This window comes from Bubalus kerabau, chromosome X (assembly GCF_029407905.1).
Source record: "Bubalus kerabau isolate K-KA32 ecotype Philippines breed swamp buffalo chromosome X, PCC_UOA_SB_1v2, whole genome shotgun sequence".
NCBI classification, from domain to species: domain Eukaryota; kingdom Metazoa; phylum Chordata; class Mammalia; order Artiodactyla; family Bovidae; genus Bubalus; species Bubalus kerabau.
Genome location: NC_073647.1, coordinates 97,243,001 through 97,270,113, shown reverse-complemented (window position 1 = coordinate 97,270,113; position 27,113 = coordinate 97,243,001). Strand labels below are relative to the sequence as shown.

Here is a 27,113-nt window from a genome sequence, read left to right as displayed (position 1 = left end):
GAGTGGGTTGCCATTTCCTTCTCCAGGGGATCTTCCAAACCCAGGGATCAAACCCAGGTCTCCAGCATTGGAGGCAGATGCTTTAACCTCTGAGTCACCAGGGAAGCCATATATATATGCAAATATTTGTTGCTAAACTCAGACTTTTCAAGTTATATTTGGAGGAAGATTAAGTAATTGAACTAGTTATATAAATATATTGTAAATCAGCAGAAGACAGGAACTCTCACATTCTGGTGAAAGAGAGTACCCAGAAAGAAACAAGTTTAAGTCAGAATCTCCTAAACAACGAATTGTTTTCATCCAAAAATTCATCTATAAATTTTATGCAATGTAACAGGTCCAAAATCACTACCTCAGTGGTGCTTTCTTTTACTGTATCAGACAATTATTCTATACTCTGTGCTTTTTTAACTTTTTTCGTCTTAACTCTATTTTAGCACTTTTCATAAGTAATCATGCTGTATCTCTGTTTATCTCTCTCAGCTCTAAGGCACTGAATAATCCCTGAAGACAAAAACTAACGTGCCTCATTATGGTATGTTCAGTGCATTTTACAATGCCTGGCACAAGGTATATGTTCATTATATACCTAAGTAATTGTTAAACGTGGGTTAAATAACTAAATGAGAAAAATGATATGCGACAAGGAAGGGAAGGCTGTGCCTATGCCCATCGATAAGAAACAGCATGGGAAAGATTGAGACAATCTTTCAAGATAATTTATTTAACTATACTAATGTAATGAGAAAAGGAAGGGACGAATGGGCATTCATATTAATAAAACCTACAAAGAGAGAATCTTGACTAACTACCATAAGACCTGACCTGTACTTAAATAAGCCCATAGATGGGTTCTAATCTGGGAGAGATATAGCAAATTAGCAACATTTAATAAATATTGGATAGATGTGTTAGTGGGTGGAAGGGTGGGTTTGAACAACAGTCAGCCTCAAAGACAGGGAATAGTTGAAACTGGAAGAGTAAAAACAATCTATTACACTAAAATATTTGTGATCCACACCAGTTCGTTCACAAATTAGCTGGGATATAATAACCTAAAATTCTAAAGTCAAGATACTGAGAATGAAATCCAATTGCAATGCAGACTGGTGAAGAAACCCACATGAAAACTCACATTCTGTAAACTGAGCTGAAGCTGTTGTTTATACGGGAGGAAATCCTGTGTTAGTTCCACAGTCAAGCTGTTGGAAATGAAGAGGCTATGAAGAAAGGCCAAGACCTAGAGAAAATGTATAAAAACAACTTTATCACCACCATCTTCAAATTAATCAAATAAAGGGAAACAAGATACACAAAAAAGAAACTTCACACAGTGTTTAACCAATATAGTCTTAAAAGCAGTAATTCAAACACAAATAGGTCTACACATACCTATTCTTTCATTAGGTTAAACATTCACACTGGACTCAAATCCATAGAATAAGAACTACTAACAAATTTGTTCAACAATACCTTTTTCAGATACTATATGAAACCAATCAAAATGTGGAGAGGATGAACATAATGTGGGAATCGGTTCGGTTCAGTTCAGTTCAGTCACTCATTCGTGTCCGACTCTTTGCGACCCCATGAATAGCAGCACCGGGCCTCCCTGTCCATCACCAACTCCCAGAGTTCACTCAACCTCACGTCCACCGAGTCGGTGATGCAATCCAGCCATCTAATCCTCTGTCGTCCCCTGCTCCTCCTGCCCCCAATCCCTCCCAGCATCAGTCTTTTCCAATGAGTCAACTCTTCACATGAGGTGGCCAAAGTACTGGAGTTTCAGCTTCAGCATCAGTCCTTGCAAAGAACACCCAGGACTGATCTCCTTTAGAATGGAGTGGTTGGATCTCCTTGCAGTCCAAGGGACTCTCAAGAGTCTTCTCCAACACCACAGTTCAAAAGCATCAATTCTTCAGCACTCAGCTTTCTTCACAGTCCAACTTTCACATCCATACATGACCATTGGAAAAACCATAGCCTTGACTAGATGGACCTTTGTTGGCAAAGTAATGTCTACTTTTGAATATGCTATCCAGGTTGGTCATAACTTTCCTTCCAAGGAGTAAGTGTCTTTTAATTTCATGGCTGCAGCCACCACCTGCAGTGATTTTAGAGCCCCCCAAAATACAGTCTGACACTGTTTCCACTGTTTCCACTATATCCCATGAAGTGAAGGGACCAGATGCCATGAACTTCGTTTTCTGAATGTTGAGCTTTAAGCCAACATTTTCACTCTCCTCTTTCACTTTCATCAAGAGGCTTTTTAGTTCCTCTTCACTTTCTGCCATAATGGTGGTGTCATCTGCATATCTGAGGTTATTGATATTTCTCCCGGCAATCTGGATTCCAGCTTGTGCTTCTTCCAGCCCAGCATTTCTCATGATGTATTCTGCATATAAGTTAAACAAGCAGGGTGACAGTATACAGCCTTGATGTACTTCTTTTCCTATTTGGAACCAGTCTGTTGTTCCATATTCAGTTCTAACTGTTGCTTCCTGACCTGCATATAGGTTTCTCAAGAGGCAGGTCAGGTGGTCTGATATTCCCATCTCTTTCAGAATTTTCCACCGTTTACTGTGATCCACACAGTCAAAGGCTTTGGCATAGTCAATAAAGCTGAAGTAGATGTTTCTCTGGAACTCTCTTGTTTTTTTGATGATCCAGCAGATGTTAACAATTTGATCTCTGGTTCCTCTGCCTTTTCTAAAACCAGCTTGAACATCTGGAAGTTCAAAGTTCATGTATTGCTGAAGCCTGGCTTGGAGAATTTTGAGCATTACTTTACTAGTGTGTGAGATGAGTGCTATTGTGCAGTAGTTTGAGAATTCCTTGGCATTGCCTTTCTTTGGGATTGGAATGAAAACTGACCTTTTCCAGTCCTGTGGCTACTGCTGAGTTTTCCAAATTTGCTGGCATATTGAGTGCAGCACTTTCACAGCATCATCTTTCAGGATTTGAAATAGCTCAACTGGAATTCCATCACCTCCACTAGCTTTGTTCATAGTGATGCTTCCTAAGTCCCACTTGACTTCACATTGAGGATGTCTGGCTCTAGGTGAGTGATTATACCATCGTGATTATCTTGGTCGTGAAGATCTTTTTTGTATAGTTCTTCTGTGTATTCTTGCCACCTCTTCTTAATTTCTTCAGCTTCTGTTAGCTCCATACCATTTCTGTCCTTTATCGAGCCCATCTTTGCATGAAATGTTACCTTGGTATCTCTAATTTTCTTGAAGAGATCTCTAGTCTTTCCCATTCTGTTGTTTTCCTGTATTTCTTTGCATTGATCGCTGAGGAAGGCTTTCTTATCTCTTCTTGCTACTCTTTGAAACTCTGCATTCAGATGCTTATATCTTGCCTTTGCTCCTTTGCTTTTCACTTCTCTTCTTTTCACAGCTATTTGTAAGGCTTCCCCAGACAGCCATTTTGCATTTCTTTTCCATGGGGATGGTCTTGATCCCTGTCTCCTGTACAATGTGAGAATAGCTGTCTTTATATCTTCAGAACTGGCACAGAGTAAATACTCATAAATACACGCATGTTCAGTCACTTCAGAAGTGTTGGATTCTTTGTGATCCCGTGGACTGTATTCTGTCAGGCTCCTCTGACCATGGGATTGTCCAGGCAAGAATACTGGAGTGGGTTGCCATTCCCTCCTCCAGGGGATCTTCCAGACCCGAGGATTGAACCACTGTCGCCTGCATCTCCAGCATTGCCGGCAGATTCTTTAATGCTGAGCCACTGAGGAAGGAGACTCAAATATTTGTTGATAAAAACAATAAATAAAAATGGATAAATGATCATAATGAACAATATCATAATGCTAAAATATCCAAGGATCTTATTTTGAAAAACAATCTTTAAATTAGAAACGTATTGCGGAGGGGGTGGGACATTGCAGAAGACATAGAAATGATCAAGAAAATATATTTTTAATGTTTCAAATGTTCACTCCAATAAAAATCAAATATACACAACAACAAAATAAAAATTTTGTCTGTGAAATACAAACATATTAAAAATCAATTCTCAATACTAGCAATAGTAAAGTGTAATGTGTGTGTGTGTATGTGTGTGTGTGTTGATTGCTCAGTTGTGTCAGACTCTTTGCGACCACATAGACTGGAGACTGCTAGGCTCCTCTGTCCATGGGATTTCCCAGGCAAGAATATTGGAGTGAGTTGCCCTTCCATTCTCCAGGGGATCTTCCTGATCCAGGGATAAAACTCAGGTCTCCTGCATTGCAGGAGGACTCGTTACCATCTGAGCCACCAGAGAGTAAAGTGTAACAGGAAGTAGTAAAAACTGCTCTATTCTTTTTGAAGAAAGCTGAGCACCAAAAAATTGATGCTTTTGAACAGTGGTGTTGGAGAAGACTCTTGAGAGTCCCTTGGATTGCAAGGAGATCCAACCACTCCATCCTAAAGGAGATCAGTCCTGGGTGCTCATTGGAAGGACTGATGCTAAAGCTGAAACTCCAATACTTTGGCCATGTGATGCGAAGAGTTGACTCACTAGAAAAGACCCTGATGTTGGGAGGGATTGGGGGCAGGAGGAGAAGGGGATGACAGAGGATGAGATGGCTGGATGGCATCACTGACTCGATGGACATGAGTTTAGGTGAACTTTGGGAGTTGTTGATGGACAGGGAGGTCTGGCATGCTGCAATTCATGGGTTCGCAAAGAGTCAGACACAACTAAGCGACTGAACTGAACTGAACTTAACTGAATTCATTTTAGAAAGTAAACAACAAAGCACATATAAATATGCACTTACATACTATATACATACAAACACATCTATATGTGTGTATTAATATATATGTTCAGTTCAGTGGCTCAGTCATGTCCGACTCTTTGCAATCCCATGGACTGCAGCACACCAGGCCTCCCTGTCCATCACCAACTCCCGAAGTTCACTCAGACTCATGTCCATCAAGTCAGTGATGCCATCCAGCCATCTCATCCTCTGTCGTCCCCTTCTCCTCCTGCCCCCAATCCCTCCCAGCATCAGAGTCTCTTCCAATGAGTCAACTCTTCGCATCAGGTGGCCAAAGTATTGGAGTTTCAGCTTTAGCATCAGTCCTTCCAATGAGCACCCAGGACTGATCTCCTTTAGGATGGCCTGGTTGGATCTCCTTGCAGTCCAAGGGACTCTCAAGAGTCTTCTCCAACACCACAGTTCAAAAGCATCAATTCTTCGGTGCTCAGCTTTTTTCACAGTCCAACTCTTACATCTATACATGACTACTGGAAAAAAAACATACCTTTGGATAGATTGACTTCTGTTGGCAAAGTAATGTCTCTGCTTTTTAATATGCTGTCTAGGTTGGTTATAGCTTTTCTTCCAAGGAGCAAGTGTCTTTTCATTTCATGGCTGTAGTCACCATCTGCAGTGATTTTGGAGCCCAGAAAAATAAAGTCTCTCATTGTTTCCATTATTTCCCCATCTATTTGCCATAAAGCGATGAGACTGGATGTCATGGTCTTAGTTTTCTGAATGTTGAATTTTAAGCCAACTTTTTTACTCTCCTCTTTCACGTTCATCAACAGGCTCTTTAGTTTTTCACTTTCTGCCATAAGGGTGGTGTCATCTGCATCTGTGAGGATATTGATATTTCTCCCAGCAATCTTGATTCCAGCTTGTGCTTCATCAAGCCCAGCATTTTCCATGATTTATTCTGCATATAAGTTAAATAAGCAGGGTGACAATATACAGCCTTGACATACTCCTTTCCTGATTTGGAACCAGTCTGTTGTTCCAAGTCCAGTTCTAACTGTTGCTTCTTGACCTGCATACAGATTTCACAGGAGGCAGGTCAGGTGATCTGGTATTCCCATTTCTTGAAGACTTTTCCAGTTTCTTGTGATCCACACAGTCAAAGGCTTTGACAGAGTCAATAAAGCAGAAGTAGATGTTTTTCTGAAACTCTCTCACTTTTTTGATGATCCAACGGATGTTTGCAATTTGATCTCTGGTTCCTCTGCCTTTTCCCAATTCAGCTTGAACATCTGGAATTTCATGGTTCACATACTGTTGAAGTCTGGCTTTGAGAATTATGAGCATTACTTTGCTAGCATGTGAGATGAGTGCAATTGTGTGGTAGTTTGAACCTTCTTTGGCATTGGCTTTCTTTGGGATTAGAATGAAAATCGGACTTTTCCAGTCCTGTGGCCACTGCTGAGTTTTCCAAATTTGCCAAATATATATGTACATAACCACAAACTATGGGCTTCCCCGGTGGCTCAGATCATAAACAATCCGACTGCAATGTGGGATACCCAAGTTTGATGCCTTAGTAGGGAAGATCCCCTGGAGAAGGGAATGGCAACCCACTCCAGTATTCTTGACTGGAGAATCCCATGGACAGTGGAGCCTGGCGGGATATAGTCCATGAGGTCGCAAAGAGTCAGTCATGACTGAGAGACTAACACACACAAAAACACACAAACACAAACTAAATATATTGGGTTAGCCAAAAAGTTTATTTGGATTTTTCTGTAAGATTTTTTATGGTAAAACTTGGATAAATCTTCTGGCTAACCCAATATATGTATATATACATAAACATATTAAAAACTACGTACATACTTATGTACTATATACATGTGTGCTGCTGCTGCTGCTAAGTCACTTCAGTCGTGTCCAACTCTGTGCGACCCCATAGACGGCAGCCCACCAGGCTCCCCCGTCCCTGGGATTCTCCAGGCAAGAACACTGGAGTGGGTTGCCATTTCCTCCTCCAATGCATGAAAGTGAAAAGTGAAAGTGAAGTCGCTGAGTCTTGTCTGACTTTTAGTGACCCCATGGACTGCGGCCCACCAGGCTCCTCGGTCCATGGGATTTTCCAGGTAAGAGTGCTGGAGTGGGATGCCATTGCCTTCTCCATATACACGTGTATATGTATATACACGTGTATATGTATATACACGTGTATATGTATATATAAAAATATATTTATATATATATATACATGGTGGTGGTGATGGTTTAGTAACTAATTCGCGACTGACTTTTGTGACCCATGGACTGTAGCCCACCAGTCTCCTCTGTCCATGGGATTTCCCAGGCAAGAATACTGGAGTGGATTGCCATTTCCTTCTCCAAGGGATCTTCCTGACCCAGGAATCCATCCCCAGTCTCCTGCACTGCAGGCAGATTCTTCACCAACTGAGCTACCAGGGAAGCCCTAAATATACATACATACATACAGTTATATATGTGTACTGTACAAACATACATATATAAATGCACATGAGTGTATGTACCACACACACAGTTATGTAGACATTCTTCCTTTTCCTTTTCAAATTTTCCCATCCCAGGAAATGACACCATCTCCTACTTACTTAGTCAATCAAGCCAAAAAGCAAATAATTCTGTTTTCTTTCACTCACATCTTAGTCTAATCAATCATTAAGCCCTGCCAGTTTTACTTCCAAAATATATCTCTAATCCAATCATTCTTTTCTATTTCTACTACCACCACCCTAACCCAAAGCAAGATTTTCACTTGCCTAGACCACTGGGATAGGCTAACTCATTTCCTCATTTCCAACATTGTCTTCTTCCAAGCTTCTCCACACAAAAAAATCAGCTCATGTCATATCCTATTTAATATACATCAGTGATTTGTTTACTACAGTTCAGGCTAAAATCTAACCCCTTCACCATGCCTACAGGTCCTATGCCTTCTTATCAGATATTATTTCCTGTCACCCTCCTTTTCTTTCATCAGTGATACTCACCATTCTTTACTAAATAAAGGACTTACTAAAACCATTAAGGACCTACTAACACCATTCTCACCATTCTTTACTAACTTAAGGACTATGTACATGTGTTTTTTTCTGTGCCTGGAAAGTTCTCTTCCCATTATTCACATTGCCTTATCTTTTCCTTCTTTAGATCTCATCTTATATGACACTTTCAGAGATCCCCCTTGACCATTTGACCTAAAGTAGCTGTCTGCTCCTGTTCTTTGTTTTAGTCATTACCATAACACAAACTGGAGAAGGAAATGGCAACCCACTCCAGTGTTCTTGCCTGGAGAATCCCAGGGATGGGGGACCCTGGTGGGCTGCCATCTAAGGGGTCACACAGAGTCAGACATGACTGAAGTGATTTAGCAGCAGCAACAGCAGCATAACACAAATTATTTTATTTATGTGTATCCTTCTTTCCACCCCATGAAAGTGTAGTCTTCACAAAGACAGAAACTGAGTCTTTTTCACTGTACGATACCCAGTGTTTAGCACAGTGCCTGCATATAACAGAGGCTCGATAAATGCTTATTGGATAAATGAATAAATATTTGTTTGCAAATGTACCTATACATTTTTACATATAAATTTGTACATATACAGATACATACAGCTGTGATCACAGATAACATGTACACAGATATACATGCTTATGTGTACACACACATACACATGTGTACACACACCCACACCAACAAGTACATAGACACAATAGATAGACAAAAGAATATAACAGACACACAGAATTTAGGGGGTAAACACCACAATATTAACAGTGATCATCTCTAAATGGGGGATATGTTGTATTTGTTTTACATATATTAAAATTTTTTTCTAGCTTTTTCTGCAACTTTTTTTACATTGTTTTTATAATAAAAAAGAAAGTTGCTAAAAATCAAAATGCTTATCAAACCACAGTACATCATCTTCTATAATATATTAAGGATAATTAATTAGAAAAATATTCAAAGGATAGAAGTAAAAATAGAATGGGAAGTCATTGAATGCAAGAAACATGCATTCTTAGAACAGTGTCTGGGATATGATGGGTATTTTCAGAAACCTTATGAAAGTGTAAGAGGAAGGAAGGGAGGAGAACAAGGTAAAATGAAGGGTGACAGAAAAAGCAAGGAACAGGAAAAAGGAGAGGAGGAAAAGAAATATAAAGAAAAATCATAGCTATAGAAAAAATTGGAGGAGGAAGGAAGGTGGGGAAGAGTGAGGACAAGTGAGAGAACATTGGTTAGAGAGCAAGAATAACACAACCCAGTGTGTCTATTTCTTTGACATTCATTATTAAGAATTGACTATATTCATATTCTTCGAGACTCCAATTTTATAATCAAAGTTCTCTACATTTACTTGACATTTGGTAAATATTTTAGACCATTCATCATTAGAACTTACTGGCTCCACAATATTGAACTTCTTAGACTCTTGAACTTCCTGTATTTGATAAACATAATCGAGGGACGACTCAAAGAAATTGTGCCTTTCCTTGTCCACCTGGAGGTCTGCCTAAAGAAGAAGGGTAATAAATGTCACATATTGGCATAGTCATTCGTGCAAGTCAGTGTTTATGGATTCAACAGAATGCTAGGGCTGGAAGAGAATTATGCGACCAAGCAGTGATATTATCCCTTTATTTTACAAATAGGGAACATGAAGCCAAGATAGAAAAAGTGACTGATGCACGATATCCGGTTTCTGGCCTAACAAATAAGAAGCTTGGAAGTTATTGTGCTCATCCTCATACAAGGAAAAGCTAAACTGTGAATCAACTACTCTTCTTAGAACCAACAGACCACTGAAGTCAAAGGAAAAACAACTGTCTCAAAAATTGGATAGATAGTTGAATATAGAGAATCCGAAATTATCAGAGCAGAAGCCCAGAAACAGAAGCCTGTTGCTGCAACAAGCGTCAGATTTTAAGATCTCTTAAAAAACCAATATAATATTGTAAAGTAAAATAAATAAATTAATTAATTTTAAAAAAATCCAAAGACAATAGGGAAGACAAAACACAAAGATACCAGAGGAGATTTTCACTTCTAGCAAGAGCAGTTACAGAAAATTAAGCACAGTCTAAATCCTAGTCAGATAAGCATCAAATCAGATCAGATCAGATCAGTCACTCAGTCCTGTCCGACTGTTTGCGAACCCATGAATCACAGCACGCCAGGCCTCCCTGTCCATCACCAACTCTCGGAGTTCACTGAGACTCACATCCATTGAGTCAGTGATGCCATCCAGCCATCTCATCCTCTGTCGTCCCCTTCTCCTCCTGCCCCCAATCCCTCCCAGCATCAGAGCCTTTTTCAATGAGTCAACTCTGCGTATGAGGTGGCTAAAGTACTGTAGTTTCAGCTTTAGCATCATTCCTTCCAAAGAAATCCCAGGGCTGATCTCCTTCAGAATGGACTGGCTGGATCTCCTTGCAGTCCAGGGGACTCTCAAGAGTCTTCTCCAACACCACGGTTCAAAAGCATCAATTCTTCAGCGCTCAGCCTTCTTCACAGTCCAACTCTCACATCCATACATGACCACAGGAAAAACCATAGCCTTGACTAGACGGACCTTTGTTGGCAAAGTAATGTCTCTGCTTTTGAATATGCTATCTAGGTTGGACATAACTTTCTTCCAAGGAGTAAGCGTCTTTTAATTTCATGGCTGCAGTCACCATCTGCAGTGATTTTGGAGCCCAGAAAAATAAAGTCTGACACTGTTTCCACTGTTTCCCCGTCTATTTCCCATGAAGTGATGGGACCGGATGCCATGATCTTCGTTTTCTGAATGTTGAGCTTTAAGCCAACTTTTTCACTCTCCACTTTCACTTTCATCAAGAGGCTTTTTAGTTCCTCTTCACTTTCTGCCATAAAGCATAAAACCACATAATAACATCCTTTTATCTCTGTTCCTTTTACCCAGGGCATCATGTTCATCATTCAACAAAATGTTACAAAGTGTACAAAAAAGTGAAATACACGAACAAACACAGTCTAAAGAACCAGCATCAGTTCAGTTCAGCTCAGTTGCTCAGTCATGTCTAACTTTTTGCTACTGCATGGACTGCAGCACACCAGGCCTCCTTGTCCATCACCAACTCCCAGAATTTACCCAAACTCATATCCATTGAGTTGGTGATGCCATCCAACCACCTCATCCTCTGTAGTCCCCTTCTCCTCTCACCTTCAATCTTTCCCAGCATCAGGGTCTTTTCAAATTAGTCAGCCCTTCACATCAGGTGGCCTAAGTATTGGAGTTTCAGCTTCAACATCAGTCCTACCAATGAACACTCAGGACTGATCTCCTTTAGGATGGACTGGTTGGATCTCTTGGCAATCCAAGGGACTCTCAAGAGTATTCTCCAACACCACAGTTCAAAACCATCAATTCTTCAACACTCAGCTTTCTTCACAGTCCAACTCTCACATCCATACATGACTACTGGAAAAACCATAGCCTTGACTAGGCGGACCTTTGCTGGCAAAGTAATGTGAGACTCTGATAGTTCTGTGGAGCTCACACAATCTGACTTTACTCACATGGAACACTTCTAAGAAAAAAGAACACTTCTAAGACATTGGCAAAGAAATGCTATTCTTTGGAACTCTGTATTCAGATGGGTATATCTTTCCTTTTCTCCTTTGCTTTTTGAATCTCTTCTTTTCTCAACTATTTGTAAGGCCTCCTCAGACAACCATTTTGCTCTTTTGTATTTCTTTTTCTTGGGGATGGTTTTGATCACCACCTCCTATACAATGTTATGAACCTCCATTCATAGTTCTTAGGGTACTCTCTCTATCAGATCTAATCCCTTGAATCTATTTGTAACTTCCACTGTATAATCATAAGGCATTTGATCTAGGTCATACCTGAATGGTCTAGTGGTTTTCCCTACTTTCTTCAATTTAAGTCTGAATTTTACAATACGGAGTTCATGATCTGAGTCACAGTCAGCTCCAGGTCTTTTTTCTGACTGACTAGAATTTCTCCATCTTCAGCTGCAAAGAATATAATGAATCTAATTTTGGTATTGACCATCTGGTGATGTTCATGCTTAGAGTCATCTGTTGTTTTGTTGGAAGAGGGTGTTTGCTATGACCAATGTGTTCTCTTGGCAAAACTCTGTTAGATTTGCCCTGCTTCATTTTGTACTCCAAGGTCAAAGTTTCCTGTTCCTGCAGGTATCTCTTGACTTCCTACATTTGCATTCCAGTCCCCTATGATGAGAAGGACATCTTTTTTTGTTGTTAGTTCTAGAATGTGTGGCAGTTCTTCATAGAACTGCTCTACTTCAGCTTCTTTGGCATTAGTGGTTAGGGCATACATTTGATTACTGTGATGTATGGTGTGCCTTGAAAGCAAACTGAGATCTTTCTATCGTTTTTGAGATTGCACCCAAGTACTGCATTTTGGACTCTTTTGTTGACTGTGAGGGCTACTCCATTTCTTCTAAGGGATTTTTGCCCACAATATAATAAAATGGTCATCTAAATTAAATGGACCATTCCCATCCATTTTAGTTCACTGATTCCTAAAATATCAATGTTCACTCTTGCCTTCTCCTGTTTGAACACTTCCAATTTACCTTGATTCACTGACCTAGCATCCAAGGCTCTTATGCAATGTTGTTCTTTACAACATAGGACTTTACTTTCACCACCAGACACATGCACAACTGGGCACTGTTTCCGCTTCGGCTCAGCCTCTTCATTCCTTCTGGAGCTATTTCTCTGCTCTTCTCCAGTAGCATACTGGGCACCTACCAACTTGGGGAGTTCATCTTTCATTGTCACATCTTTTTGCCTTTTCATACTATTCATGGGGTCCTCACAGCAAGAATGCTGAAGTGATTTGCCATTCCCTTCTCCAGTCCAACATGTTTTATCAGAACTCTCCACCATATCCCATCTGTCTTGGGTGGCCCTACACAGCATTGCTCATAGTTTCATTGAGTTAGACAAGGTTGTGATCCATATGATCAGTTTGTTTAGTTTTCTGTGATTGTAGACCTAGTGCAGAACCTAAAATAAAAAACTTACTGTTGGAAAACCTCATAGAAAAAAGAATATCTATTCCTGACCTATCAAATGCAATGCTAGTTATCTTTTTCAGTTTTTCAAATTGAGGAATAATTACTTTACAATATTGATTTGCTTTCTGCCAAACATCAACATGAATTAGTCATACGTATACATATGTCCCTGTACTCTTGAACTTCCTTCCCACCTCCCACCCTTTCCACCCCTCTAGGTTGTTACAGACCCCTAGTTTGAGTTCCCTGAGTCATACAGGAAATTGCCAATGGCTATCCATTTTACAAGTCATAGCATAGATGCTTTCATGCTACTGTGTCCATTTGTCTTACCCTCTCTTTCCTCCCCTCCACCATGTCCATACATCCATCACTATATCTGTGTCTTCATTTCTGCCCTGCAAATAGGTTCCATCTCTCTAGATTCTATATATATATATATATATATATATATATATATATATATACACATACATATATATGTGTGTATATATATATATACACATATATATGTGTGTGTGTGTAATATATATTTGTTTTTGTCTTTCTGACTTAATCCACTCTGTATAATAGGCTCTAGGTTCATCCACCTCATTAGAACTGACTCAAACACATTCCTGTTTATGGCTGAGTAATATTACATTGTATATATGTACCACAGCTTCTTTATCCACTCATCTGTCAATGGACATTTAGGTTGCTTCCATGTCTCAGCTAGTGTAAATAGTGCTGCAGTGAACACTGGGGTACATGTGTCTTTTTCAATTTTGGTTTCCTCATGGTATATGCCTAGAAGTGGTATCGCTGGGTCATATGGTAGTTTTATTACTAGTTTTATAAGGAATCTCCATACTGTCCTCCATAGTGTCTGTATCAATTTACATTCCCACCAACAGTGCAAGACCATTCCCTTTTCTCCACATCCTCCCCAGCACTGGTTTGTGGATTTTTTGATGGTAGGCATTCTGTGTATTGATCTTGTATCCTGTGATACTGAATTTGCTGATTAGCTCTAATAATTTTGTTATAGTATCTTTAGGATTTTCTACATACAATATCATGTCATCTGCAAATAGAGTTTCATTTCTTCCTTTCCAATCTCAGTCACCTTTCCAATCTGGATTCCCTTTATTTCTCATTCTTCTCTGATTGCCATAGTTGAGAATTCCAAAACTATGTTAAATAATAGTGACGAGAGTAGGCAGGCTTGTCTTGCTCCTGATCTTAGAGGGAATGCTTTCAGTTTTTCAACATTGAGAATAATGTTTGCTGTGGGTTTGCTGTATATGACCTTTATTATGTAAAGTTCCTTTTATGTCCAGTTTTTGAAGTTTTATCATAAATGGGTATTGAATTCTGTCAAAATTTTTCTGCATCTATTGAGATTTTCATAAGGATTTTATCTCTTTATTTATTAACATGATGTCTCCCATTGATTGACTTGTGTGTATTGAAGAATCCATGCATAACTGGGATAAACCTGACTTGATCATGGTGTATGATATTTTAATCTTTTGTTGAATTCTGTTTGCTAGAATTTTGTTGAGGGTGTTTGTGTCTATGTTCATCTGTGATATTGGCCTGTAATTTTCTTTTTTTGTGTGATGTCTTTGTCTGGTTTTCGTATCAGGGTGATGGTGACCTCACAGAATGTATTCGCAAGTATTCCTTTCTCTGCAATTTTTTGGAAGAGTTTCAGAAGAATAGGCATTAGCTCCTCTCTAAATGTTTGACAGAATTCTGTGAAGCCATTTGGCCCCGGGTTTCTGTTTTTTGGGGAGACATTTTATCACAGTTTCAATTTCAGTGTTTGTGATGGGTTTATTCATAATTTCTATTTCTTCCTGGTTCAATCTTGGAAGGCTGAACTTTTCAAAGAATCTATCCATTTCCTCCAGTTTATCCATATTTGGCATATAGTTGCTCTTAATTATCTCTTATGATCCTTTGTATTTCTGCATTTTCCTGTTCTAACCTCTCCATTTTCATTCCTAATTTTGTTCATTTGATTTTTCTCCCTTTTTTTCTTGATGAGTCTGGACAATGGTTTTTTCCAATATTGTTTCTGTTCTCAGAGAACCAGCTTTTAGTTTTATTAATCTTTACTATTGTTTCCTTCATTTCTTTTCGCTCTGATATTATGATTTCTTCCCTTCTACTAACTTTGGTATTTTGTGTTATTCTTTTTCCAGCTGTTACTTGATGTGTAAAGTTAATTTGTCTATTCAATGTTTTTCTTATTTTTTTGAGGTAAGATTGCATTGCTATAAACTTCCTTCTTAGAACTGCTTTTGCTGCATATCACAGGCTTTGGGTTGTCATATTTTTGCTGTCATTTTTTACCTAGGAATATTTTAACTTCCCTTCTTCCTTCAGTAACCTATTCATTACTTAGAAATGTATTGTTTAATCTCTATGTGTGTGCTTTCACAGTCTTTTTTCTTCTGTAACTGATATCTAGTCTCACAGTGTTATGGTCAGGAAAGATGCTTGATATGATTCCAATTTTCTTCAGTTCACTTACGCTTGATTTGTGATCCAAGATGTGGTCTATACTGGAGAATGTTCCATGTTCACTTGAGAAGAAAGTGTATTCTCCTGCATTTGGATGGAATGTCCTGAATATATCAATTAGGTCCATTTTGTCTAAAATTTCAATTAAGGTTTGTGTTTCCTTTTCAATTTTCTTATTTGATGATATGTCCTATGGTGTAAGTGGGATGTTACAGTCGCCTACTATTATTGTGTTACTGTAAATTTCCTCTTGTATGTCTGTTAGAGTTTGCCTTATGTATTGAGGTGTTCCAATGTTGGGTGCATAAATATTTAAAATTTTTATGTCTTCTTGGATTAATCCCTTGATCATTATATATTGTCCTTTTTTATCTCTTGTAATATTTTTTATTTTAAAGTCTGTTTTGTCTGATATGAGAATTGACACTCTGGCTTTCTTTTGATTTCTATTTGCATAGAATATCTTTTTTCCATCCTCTTACTTTCAGTCTTTATCTGTCGCTAGATCTTAAAGTGCGTTTCTTGTAGACATCATATATATGGGTCTTGTTTTTGTATCCATTCAGCCAGTCTGAGTTTATTAGTTGTGGTGTTTAATTCATTTACATTTAAAGTAATTATTTTTATATATGTTCCTACTGCCATTTTCATAATTGTTTTGGTTTGTTTCTGTAGGTCTCTTCTTTCTCTTGTGTTTCTTGCCTATCAGTTCAGTTCAGTCGTTCAGTCGTGTCTGACTCTTTGTGACCCCATGAATCGCAGCACACCAGGCCTCCCTGTTCATCACCAACTCCTGGAGTTCACTCAGACTCATGTCCATCGAGTCAGTGATACCATCCAGCCATCTCATCCTCTGTCGTCCCCTTCTCCTCCTGCCTCCAACCCCTCCCAGCGTCAGAGTCTTTTCCAATGAGTTAACTCTTCGCATGAGGTGGCCAAAGTACTGGAATTTCAGCTTTAGCATCATTCCTTCCAAAGAACACCCAGGGGTGATGTCCTTCAGAATGGACTGGTTGGATCTCCTTGCAGTCCAAGGGACTCTCAAGAGTCTTCTCCAACACCACAGTTCAAAAGCATCAATTCTTCAGTGGTCAGCTTTCTTTATGGTCCAACTCTCACATCCATACATGACCACTGGAAAAACCATAGCCTACAGTAATGCCTTTAACATTTGTTGTAAAGCTGGTTTGGTGGTGCTAAACTCACTTAAATTTTGCTTGTCTGTAACACTTTTGTTTTCTTTATCAGTTTTGAATAAGATCCTTGCCAGGTAGTGCAATCTTGGTTATGGATTTTTTTTTTTTCTTTCAGTACTTCAAATATATCCTGCCATTTCCTTCTGGCCTGCAGAGTTTCTGCTGAAAGATCAGCTGTTAATCATATGGGTTTCCCCTTGTACATTACTTGTTCCTTTCCCCTTGCTGCTTTTAATTTTTTTTCTTTGTATTTACTATTTGTTAGTTTGATTAGTATGTGTCTTGACATGTTTCTCCTTGCATTTATCCTGTATGGAACTCTCTGCGCTTCTTGGACTTGATTGACTATTTTCTTTCCCATATTGGGTAAGTTTTTTTTTAACCATAACCTTTTCAAAAATTTTCTCAGACCCCTTATTTTTCTCTTCTTCATCTGAGACCACTATAATTAGAATGTTGGTACATTTAACATTGTCCCAGATGTCTCTGAGGTTATCCTTAATTATTTTGATTCCATTCCTTTATTCTGCTCTTTAGCAGTTATTTCCACCATTCTATCTTCCAGCTCACTTATCTGTTCTGCCTCAGTTATTCCACTATTGATTACTTCCAGAGTACTTTTAATTTCAGTAATTGTGCTATTCATTTGTTTATTTCCTCTAGGTCCTTGTTAAGTGTGTTAATTTATTCTTGCATTTTCTCCATTCTATTTTTGAGGCCTTGGTACATCTTTAATATCATTACTTTGAATTCTTTTTCAGGTAGTTTGCCTATTTCCTCTTCATTTGTTTGGTCTTGTGAAATTCTACCTTGTTCCTTCATTTGTGCTGTATTTCTCTGTCTTTTCATTTTTTTCTCACTTAATGTGTTTGAGGTCTTCTTTTCCAAGGCTTTATGGTTGTATTTCTTCTTCCTTTTGGGTTCTGCCCTCAATAGTTAATGTTGGTCTAGTGGTTTGTGTTGCCTTCGTGTTGTGGGTGACTTGTGCCTGCATTTTCTCCCCCTCTGATAGGCAGGGTTGTGTGAGGTGGTATATTTTGGAGTGTCTGAGGGAATCCTGTCTGCTGATGACTGTTTTTGTGTTTTTGTCTTGTTTGTTGCTTGGGTGAGGCATCCTGCACTGGTTGCCTGCAGCTGTGTGATTCTAGGTTTTGTATACAGGTGTAGGCCTTCATGGAATTTCTCACTAATTAATACTCCCTGGGATTAGGAGTTCTCTGGCACTCTGAGGTCCTGGATTCAGTACTCCCACTCCAAAGTCTCAGGCCCAATCCCTGGTCAGGGGACTGAGATTCCTCAAGTTGTTTGTTATGGCATTAAATGGGATTAAAACAAACACACAGAGATGAATAACAAAACACTGAAAGAAACAAAAGACAAACCCAGACAAATGGTAAATACAAATCAAACAGATAATTACAAAAACAGTGGAACATATACACATACACATACTTAACACATACACAAACATAACAAAAATATTCCAAAGAAATGAAAGTACAAGAGACTGACTTGGCAAGCAAAGGAAACCAAAAATGATATTAACCAATTGAAAACAGAGCCAATTAAAACTTAAACTGGAAAACAGAATCAAAGCAGAGTGCCAATTGGGGAATAAAGCAAAGAAAACAAAACAAATTAACAAACACGGTGAAAAAAGAATAAAATAAGGGGAAAAAAAAGAAAAAGAAAAGGAAGAAAAAAGAAAAATGAGGTTAAATAGAAGTATGTAAAAATTATTTAAATATATTAAACAACTGCAGCAGGAAAAGAATAATTTTTTAAAAACAGTCAAACAGAAGAAAAACAAAAAATTCAAAAAGGAAAAAAAAAATCCACAGCACCACAGAAGGCCAGTGCAGAGGTAGAAGTATATAATGGAAATAAAGATTGTGATTTTTAAAAAAAGAAAAAAGTCTCAAGGTCATTATTCTTAGTTGTGGAGTCAGTCGCCCATGAATGAGGTTGGACCAGTGCCATGTAAAGGTTTCCTGGTTGGGGGGACTTGTGCCTGTGTTCTGGTTGATGGAACTGGATCTCATCTCTCTGATGGGTAGCACCATGACCAGTAGGTTTTGGGGTGTCTATGGGTTCAGTGTCGCTTTGGGCAGCCTGTCTGCTAGTGTGTAATGTTTTGTTTCTGTTTTCTTGAAGGATTAGCATGGGGTGGGTATTGGTGTTTGCTGTCCTTTGGATGGGCTTGGCTTTGGTGTTGAGATGGAGGCCTTTCAGGGTCTCTTATCTATTAATGTTCCCTAGGGTCAGGTATACTCTAGTGGTTCAAAGCCTTGGGCTTGCGTCTCTACCTCAGGGGTTCAGGCTCGTTGCCTATTGAAGCTCCAAGACCTCACAAGCCACACAATGCAAAAGACAAGTTCCCTATACTAGTGGTAAAGGCAACACTCAGCAGCCCAGAATACTCAGTGAAACCTACACCAAAGTCTTCTAATACTTCCAGGAAGGTCTCTGAAACTTGTGGGCAGCATGGAGTCAGTCTCACATCTGGCCTCAATTCAGTTCATAGTAGCTCCTAAAGTTCACAGTTTCTCCTAGAGTCCACAGTCTGTTCCCCACCTGGACACAAGAGAGTGAAAGCTGAGGCTCATTAATGCTCACTTGCTCTCTTGGGCTGGGGAGAGAGGAGGATATGGCAGCCACATATGAGTTGTACAGGGGAATGCCTATGAAAGTAGTAAGCTGTTGGATGCTGTTACAGTCTAAGGCAGCTTGTGAATTTTCCCAGAGAAAACTGGGGTCTAGGGACCCCAGTTCATGGGTCTCTAGAAAGAGCCAAGCTGTTAAAGCTCCCTGCAAGGTGTGGGCAGTAACCTGTGCCTGCTCATGGCCTGGTGCAAGCTGCAACCTCTGGGACTGGCAATGTATCAGCAGTGTTTTGTCTGTTGCTTCCAGAACCTTTCCTGGCTTTGGCAGTGGCAGGCATGTCTAATTCCACAACCTTGTCAAAGTAGCACTCTAAGCACACATCATCAAGGCCACCAGCCCCCTTCCTCTCCCTGGGATCTTCATTGGAGCCTTGACTCCCTGCATGGCCACTCCCCCATTCCAGGTTGGGGCTTGTAAGCTGCTTATGGGCTGAGAAGTGCTGTTAGGCAGCTTTCTCAGTATTTTGCCTTCTGAGTCGCTGCTGTTGCACAGCACTCTGAAGTTTCACAGCTCCCCCCTTGGTCCCGCCTGTGAGGGGCTTTATAAGTGCTCAGAAACTTTTCCTCCTTCATGACTCCCTACCTCTCTTGGGACACAAGCTCCCGCCCTGAAGTCCTTTGTCTTTGTGTGTGTGTGTGTGTTTATCCTTTGTCCTACCTCATTCTAAGGAGATTTGCTTGCTTTTTTGGAGGTTTGGAGTCTTCTGCTGTCATTTAGAAGCTGTTCTGTAGGACTTGTTCCATATTCTGATGAATTTTTTATGTATTTGTGGGAGGCAGGTGATCGCCCCATCTTACTCCTTCACCATCTTCTTCTGTCCTACAATGCTAGTTTAACTCTATAACCTCATCTGGAATCACAAACTTAGAACTGGAAGGGATCTGTGAGTAGTACCGCACTTCCTTTGACAGAGAAACTGAGGCCAGGAAAGAAATATCTTATCCAAAGTCACACTGTGAGTTTGTGGAGGAGCTGACTTAAGAACTCAGGAGTCCTGAGACCCTGGCCATAGTTGAATCTGCAAGCACAACCATTATACATGGTTCTCTGCTGAGGCAGAGTAAGAGAAAACCCTTGCAATAGGAAGCTGCCATGTACCAAGGCATACCTGGTAATAGAAGGCAGGGACAGGCTTTTTGAACATACCTCTTGTAACTGAGATTCTTTCTTTTTGGAAGACAGATGTAAGTGCCGATCCAGCAAGGAATAAAACCTCTCTCCATCCTTTTCAAATTTCTTTTTCCGCTCCTAGAGGTGGGAGAGAAGGTAAAGAGTAAGATGTCTGTGATTTTAATTTAATCTGCTCAGAAATAAGAATGAACAACACAGTGTCAAAAAAGCAAGTCAGGATTTTGTCTCAGCAGTTTCAGCTTCTTCAAATATAACCTTGAACAACTTCACCTATGCAAAGGGTAGTTCCTATTGGTATAGCTAAAGGCTCTGGGAGCTAATGCTCAGACAATGGCACTTAAAATTCACCTGTATACCAGTTAATTTTTTTTTCTCCTCAATATTTTTCACATGTATAAACTACATTAATTTTTGAAAAGAAGAAGGAACACAATAGTCAACAGTGAATATGCCTTTCAAATGTTAATCTATAATGCATTTAGACAGTCCAATAAAAAGTAAATCATTCCCAAGAAAATTGGAATCTAAGACTGACTCTGTAAATTATAAGTTCTTTGATACTGCTTAAGCATTTCAGTACTACATATTAAAAGATGATGTTAAAGATATGGAAAAATCCTGCAAGGCTTAACTGAAAATCAGGAGTTGAAAAGCCTTATGAGGGATGGAAGACTCACTCGTTATTTGTGTTAAGCTCTCTGCCTCTCAGCACAACAAGTAATAGAAACCACACAGTCTCCAAAGGAGCACTAAGAATGCTAGCTTGTCACAGACTAATGCTGACATCCTGCAATCCTCTCAGCACCACACTGGTAAATTCATGTAAAAAGCTTGCGTTGTCACATAGGAAATCTAAACTCACTGAGTACCTATAGCATGCCAAGTATTAGATGAGGCAAAGCAAGTGACACACAGGAAAAAAATATACCTCACCCATGGTTTATTTCTAGAGGCAATCTATTGCTGGGCAGAAAGCCAGGACAAAACTGAGTGACCTCTTATCTGTAAAGAATGTGCTTTTTACATAAACTCAAAATGAATTAAAGACCTAAATGTAAGACCAGAAACTATAAAACTCTTAGAGGAAAATATAGGCAGAACACTCGATAACATAAATCAAAGCAAGATCCTCTATGATCTGCCTCCTAGAGTAATGGAAATAAAAACAAAAGTAAACAAGTGGGACCTGATTAAACTTAAAAGCTTATGCCTAGCAAAGGAAACTAAAAGCAAGGTAAATAGACAACCCTTAGAATGGGAGAAAATCAATAAAACAACTGACAAAGGATTAATTTTCAAAATATACTAGCAACTCATACAACTCAATACCTGAAAAACAAACAACCCAATCAAAAAGTGGGAAAAAGACCTAAACGGACTTTTCTCCAAAGAAGACAGACAGAAGGCTAGAAAACACATGAAAAGATGTTTAACATCGCTCATTATTAGAGAAATGCAAATCAAAACTATAATTAGATATCATCTCACACCAGCCAGAATGGCCATCATCAAAAAGTCTACAAACAATAAATGCTGGAGAGGGAGTGGGTCCCACCACTGTTGGTGGGAATGTAAATTGATACAGCCACTATGGAAGATGGTATGAAGATTCCTTAAAAAACTAGGAATAAAACCACCATATGACCCAGCAATCCCACTCCTAGGCATATACCCTGAGAAAATCAAAACTGAAAGAGACACACGTATTCCATTGTTCATTGCAGTACTATTTACAATAGCTAGAACATGGAAGCAATCTCGGTGTCCATTGACAGACAAATGGATAAAGAAGTCGTGGTATATATATATATATATATATATATATATATATATATACACACACACACAATGGAATATTACTCATCCATAAAAAGGAACACATTTGGGCCAGTTTTGATGAGGTAGATGAACCTAGAACCTAGAACACAGTGAAGTGAGTCAGAAAGAAAAAGATAAACACTGTATTCTAACACATATATACAGAATCTAGAAAAAATGGTACTGAACAACTTACTTACAGGGCAGCAATGGAGAAACAGACAGAGAGAATAGACTTATGGACATTGGGAGAGGGCAGAGAGGGTGAGATATATGGAAAGAGTACCATGGAAACTTACATTACCATATGTAAAATAGATAGCCAATGGGAATTTGCTGTATGGCTCAGGAAACTCAAACAGGGGCTCTGTATCAACCTAGAGGGGTGGGATGGGGAGGGAGATGGGAGGGAGGTTCAAAAGGAAGGGGATATATGTATACCTACGGCTCATTCATGTTGAGGTTTGACAGAAAATAGCAAAATTCCATAAAGAAATTATTCTTCAATAAAAAATGAATTAATTAAAAAAAAATACTAGGAATGAAACCACCATATGACCCAGCAATTCCACTCCTAGACATATACCCTGAGAAAACCCAAATTGAAAAAGACATATGTATCCCATTGTTTACTGCAACACTATTTACAATAGCTAGAACATGGAAGCAACCTAGATTTCCATTGACAGATAAATGGATAAAGAAGTTGTGGTTCATATACACAATGGAATATGACTTAGCCATAAAAAGGAACATATTTCAGTCAGTTCTAGTGAGGTGGATGAATTTAGAGCCTATTATACAGAGAGAAGTAAGTCAGAAAGAGAAAGATAAATATCATATTCCAACGCATATATACGGAATCTAGAAAAATGGTACTGAAGAATTTTTTTACAGGGCAGAAATGGAGAAGCAGACATAGAGAATAGACTTATGGACATGGGGAGAGGGGAGGAGAGGGTGAAATATAAGGAAAGAGAAACATAGAAACTTACATTCAGTTCAGTTCAGTCACTCAGTTGTGTCGGACTCTTTGCGACCCCACGAATTGCAGCACGCCAGGCCTCCCTGTCCATTACCAACTCCCGGAGTTCACTCAAACTCACGTCCATTGAGCTGGTGATGTGATCCAGCCATCTCATCTGCTGTCGTCCCCTTCTCCTCCTGCCCCCAATCCCACCCAGCATCAGAGCCTTTTCCAAAGAGTCAGCTCTTCACATGAGGTGGCCAAAGTACTGGAGTTTCAGTTTTAGCATCAGTCCTTCCAAAGAACACTCAGGACCAATCTCCTTGAGAATGGACTGGTTGGATCTCCTTATAGTCCAAGGGACTCTCAAGAGTCGTCTCCAACTTCACACTTCAAAAGCATCAATTCTTCAGTGCTTACCTTTCTTCACAGTCCAACTCTCACATTCATACATGACTACTGGAAAAACCAGAGCCTTGACTAGACAGACCTTTGTTGGCAAAGTAATATCTCTGCTTTTGAATATGCTATCTAGGTTGGTCATAACTTTCCTTCCAAGGAGTAAGCGTCTTTTAATTTCATGGCTGCAATGACCACCTGCAAACTTACATTACCATATGTAAAATAGATGACCAATGGGAATCTGCTGTATGGCTGAGGAAACTCAAACAGGGATTCTGTATCAACCAAGAGGGGTGGGATAGGGAAGGAGACTGAAGGGAGGTTCAAAGGGGAGGAGATATATGTATACCTATGGCTGATTCATGTTGAGGATTGAAAAGAAACAACAAAATTCTGTAAAGCAGTTATCATTCAATTAAAAAATCAATTAATTAAAAAAAGAAAAAATAGACATAATTCATTTGTTAAAAAAAAAAAAGAGAGAGAAGAAGAATGTGTATTTTAACCAGCGGGAAAAAAGTACGAGAGGAAGCTAACATTAACTGAGGCCTAAATCAGGCCAGGCAGTTTGCTAGCCATATCTCATTAAGTCTTCACAATCCTGAAAAGTACACATTGTAAAGGAAATTAAGGTTCAAAAAAGGTGAAGTCACTTGTTGAAGGTTGCATAATATCCTGGTCTACTTTATTTGACCTAAATCAAATCACTTATGATTATACAGTGGAAGTGACAAATAGATTTAATGGACTAGATCTGATACATAGAGTGCCTGATGAACTATGGATGGATGTTCGTGACACTGTACAGAAGATAGTGATCAAGACCATTCCCATGGAAAAGAAATGCAAAAAAGCAAAATGGCTATTGGGGGAGGCCTTACAAATAGCTGTAAAAAGAAGAGAAGAGAAAAGCAAAGGAGAAAAGGAAAGATATTAGCATCTGAATGCAGAGTTCCAAAGAAGAGCACAGATAGATAAGAGCGATCAATGCAAAGAAATACAGGAAAACAACAAAATGGGAAAGACTAGAGATCTCTTCAAGAAAATTAGAGATACCAAGGAAACATTTCATGCAAAGATGGGCTCGAAAAAGGACAGAAATGGTGTGGACCTAAAAGAAGCAGAAGATATTAAGAAGAGGTGGCAAGAAAACACAGAAGAACTGTACAAAAAAGATCTTCACGACCAAGATAATCACAATGGTGTGATCACTGACCTAGAGCCAGACATCCTGGAATGTGAAGTCAAGTGGGCCTTAAAAAGCATCACTATGAACAAAGTCAGTGGAAGTGATGGAATTCCAGTTGAGCTATTTCAAATCCTGGAAGATGATGCTGTGAAGTGCTGCACTCAATATGCCAGCAAATTTGGAAAACTCAGCAGTGGCCACAAGACTGGAAAAGCTCAGTTTCCATTCCAATCCCAAAGAAAAGCAATGCCAAAGAATGCTCAAACTACCACACAATTGCACTCATCTCACACGCTAGTAAAGTGATGCTCAAAATTCTCCAAGCCAGGCTTCAGCAATACGTGAACCGAGAACTTCCAGATGTTGAAGCTGGTTTTAGAAAAGGCAGAGGAACCAGAGATCAAATTGGCAACATCTGCTGGATCATTGAAAAAACAAGAGAGTTCCAGAGAAACATCTATTTCTGCTTTATTGACTATGCCAAAGCCTTTGACTGTGTGGATCACAATAAACGGTGGAAAATTCTGGGAGAGATGGGAATACCAGACCACTTGACCAGCCTATTGAGAAACCTATATGCAGATCAGGAAGCAACAGTTAGAACTGGACATGGAACAGACTGGTTCCAAATAGGAAAAGCAGTATGTCAAGGCTGTATTATGTCACCCTACTTATTTAACTTATATGCAGAGTACATCAAGAGAAACGCTGGGCTGCATGAAGCACAAGCTGGAATCAAGATTTCTGGGAGAAATATCAATAACCTCAGATATGCAGATGACACCACCCTTATGGCAGAAAGTGAAGAGGAACTCAAAAGACTCTTGATGAAAGGGAAAGAGGAGAGTGAAAAAGTTGGCTTATAACTCAACATTCAGTAAACTAAGATCACGGCATCTGGTCCCATCACTTCATGGGAAATAGATGGGGAAACAGTGGAAACAGTGTCAGACTGTATTTTGGGGGGCTCCAAAATCACTGCAGATGGTGACTGCAGCCATGAAATTAAAAGACGCTTACTCCTTGGAAGGAAAGTTATGACCAACCTGGATAGCATATTCAAAAGCAGAGACTTTGCCAACAAAAGGTCCGTCTAGTCAAGGCTATGGTTTTTTCAGTGGTCATGTATGGATGTGAGAGTTGGACTGTGAAGAAAGCTGAGCGCCAAAGAATTGATGCTTTTGAACTGTGGTGTTGGAGAAGACTCTTGAGAGTCCCTTGGACTGCAAGGAGATCCAACCACTCCATTCTAAAGGAGATCAGTCCTGGGTGTTCTTTGGAAGGACTGATGCTAAAGCTGAAACTCCAATACTTTGGCCATCTCATGTGAAGAGTTGACTCTTTGGAAAAGACTCTGATGCTGGGTGGGATTGGGGGCAGGAGGAGAAGGGGATGACAGAGGATGAGATGGCTGGATGGCATCACCAACTCGATGGACATGAGTTTGGGTGAACTCCAGGAGTTGGTGATGGACAGGAAAGCCTCGTGTGCTGCAATTCATGGGGTTGCAAAGAGTCAGACACGGCTGAGCGACTGAACTGAACTGAACTTTATTTTGCACTGTCAAATAAAATTAAGATAATCATTAAAATAGTTTTTTAGGAGACTTATTCATAATCGGGGAGCCTTGGCTATAGGCTTAGCCCCAACTCAGATACCAAACACAGGAGATAGAGATTTTCACACAAAAGATAGGTAGGAAAAACTGTTCCTCCAGGTGTTGAATCTATTTAAAGTAGCAATTGTTTGAAGAAAGCATGGAAGCCCAAAAATATCAGTGACTTCTCTAAAAATAGATAAAGTTCTGTCGGTCACTTCTTCCTCCACTTCCATTTTTAAAATTAAAAACTATGAGATAGAATTCATGTATCATAAAATTCACCCCTTTTAAGTAAATAATTCAGTTTTTAATATATCAACAAAGTTGTGCAACATCACTGTTATCTAATTCCAGTATACTTCCATCACCTCAAAAATAAATCCCATACCTATTAATAATCATTCCCTGTTTTCCTCTATTTCTCCTCTAAAACCACAACTTACTTTGTGTCTCTATGAATTTGTCTATTCTAGACATTTCATATATCTGGAATCATAAAATATGTTGCCTTTTGTTACTGTTTTCTTACACTTAAAATAATGGTTTTTATGTTCATCCCTATTGTAGCATGTATCAGTACTTCATTCCTTTCTATGGCAAAATAATATTTAACTATATGACTAAATGGATATACTATATGTTCTTTATGAATTTTTCAGTTGATGGACATTTGAGTTATTTCCATTTGGGAGTGGTCATAAATAATGCTGCCATGAATATTCACATACGAGACTTTATGTGGTCATGTTTTCAGTTGTTTTGGCATACACATATGCTCAGTAGAATTAGAGTCATATGGGTGACTTTATTTTTAAGTTTTT

General features: G+C 39.2%; 1 protein-coding gene across 3 annotated transcripts in view; it reads right to left on the bottom strand.

Annotated features, from left to right (window-relative positions):
* Positions 1-27,113, bottom strand: part of OPHN1 (oligophrenin 1) — a 692,544-nt gene that overhangs the window by 372,985 nt on the left and 292,446 nt on the right. For all 3 annotated transcript variants that reach the window (XM_055565218.1, XM_055565216.1, XM_055565219.1), the window contains exons 6-8: positions 20,332-20,433; positions 9,181-9,291; positions 1,139-1,243 (exon numbers count right to left, since the gene is read on the bottom strand). In XM_055565218.1, the coding sequence (XP_055421193.1) occupies positions 1,139-1,243; positions 9,181-9,291; positions 20,332-20,433 (318 nt within the window). The remainder of the gene's footprint in view (positions 1-1,138; positions 1,244-9,180; positions 9,292-20,331; positions 20,434-27,113) is intronic.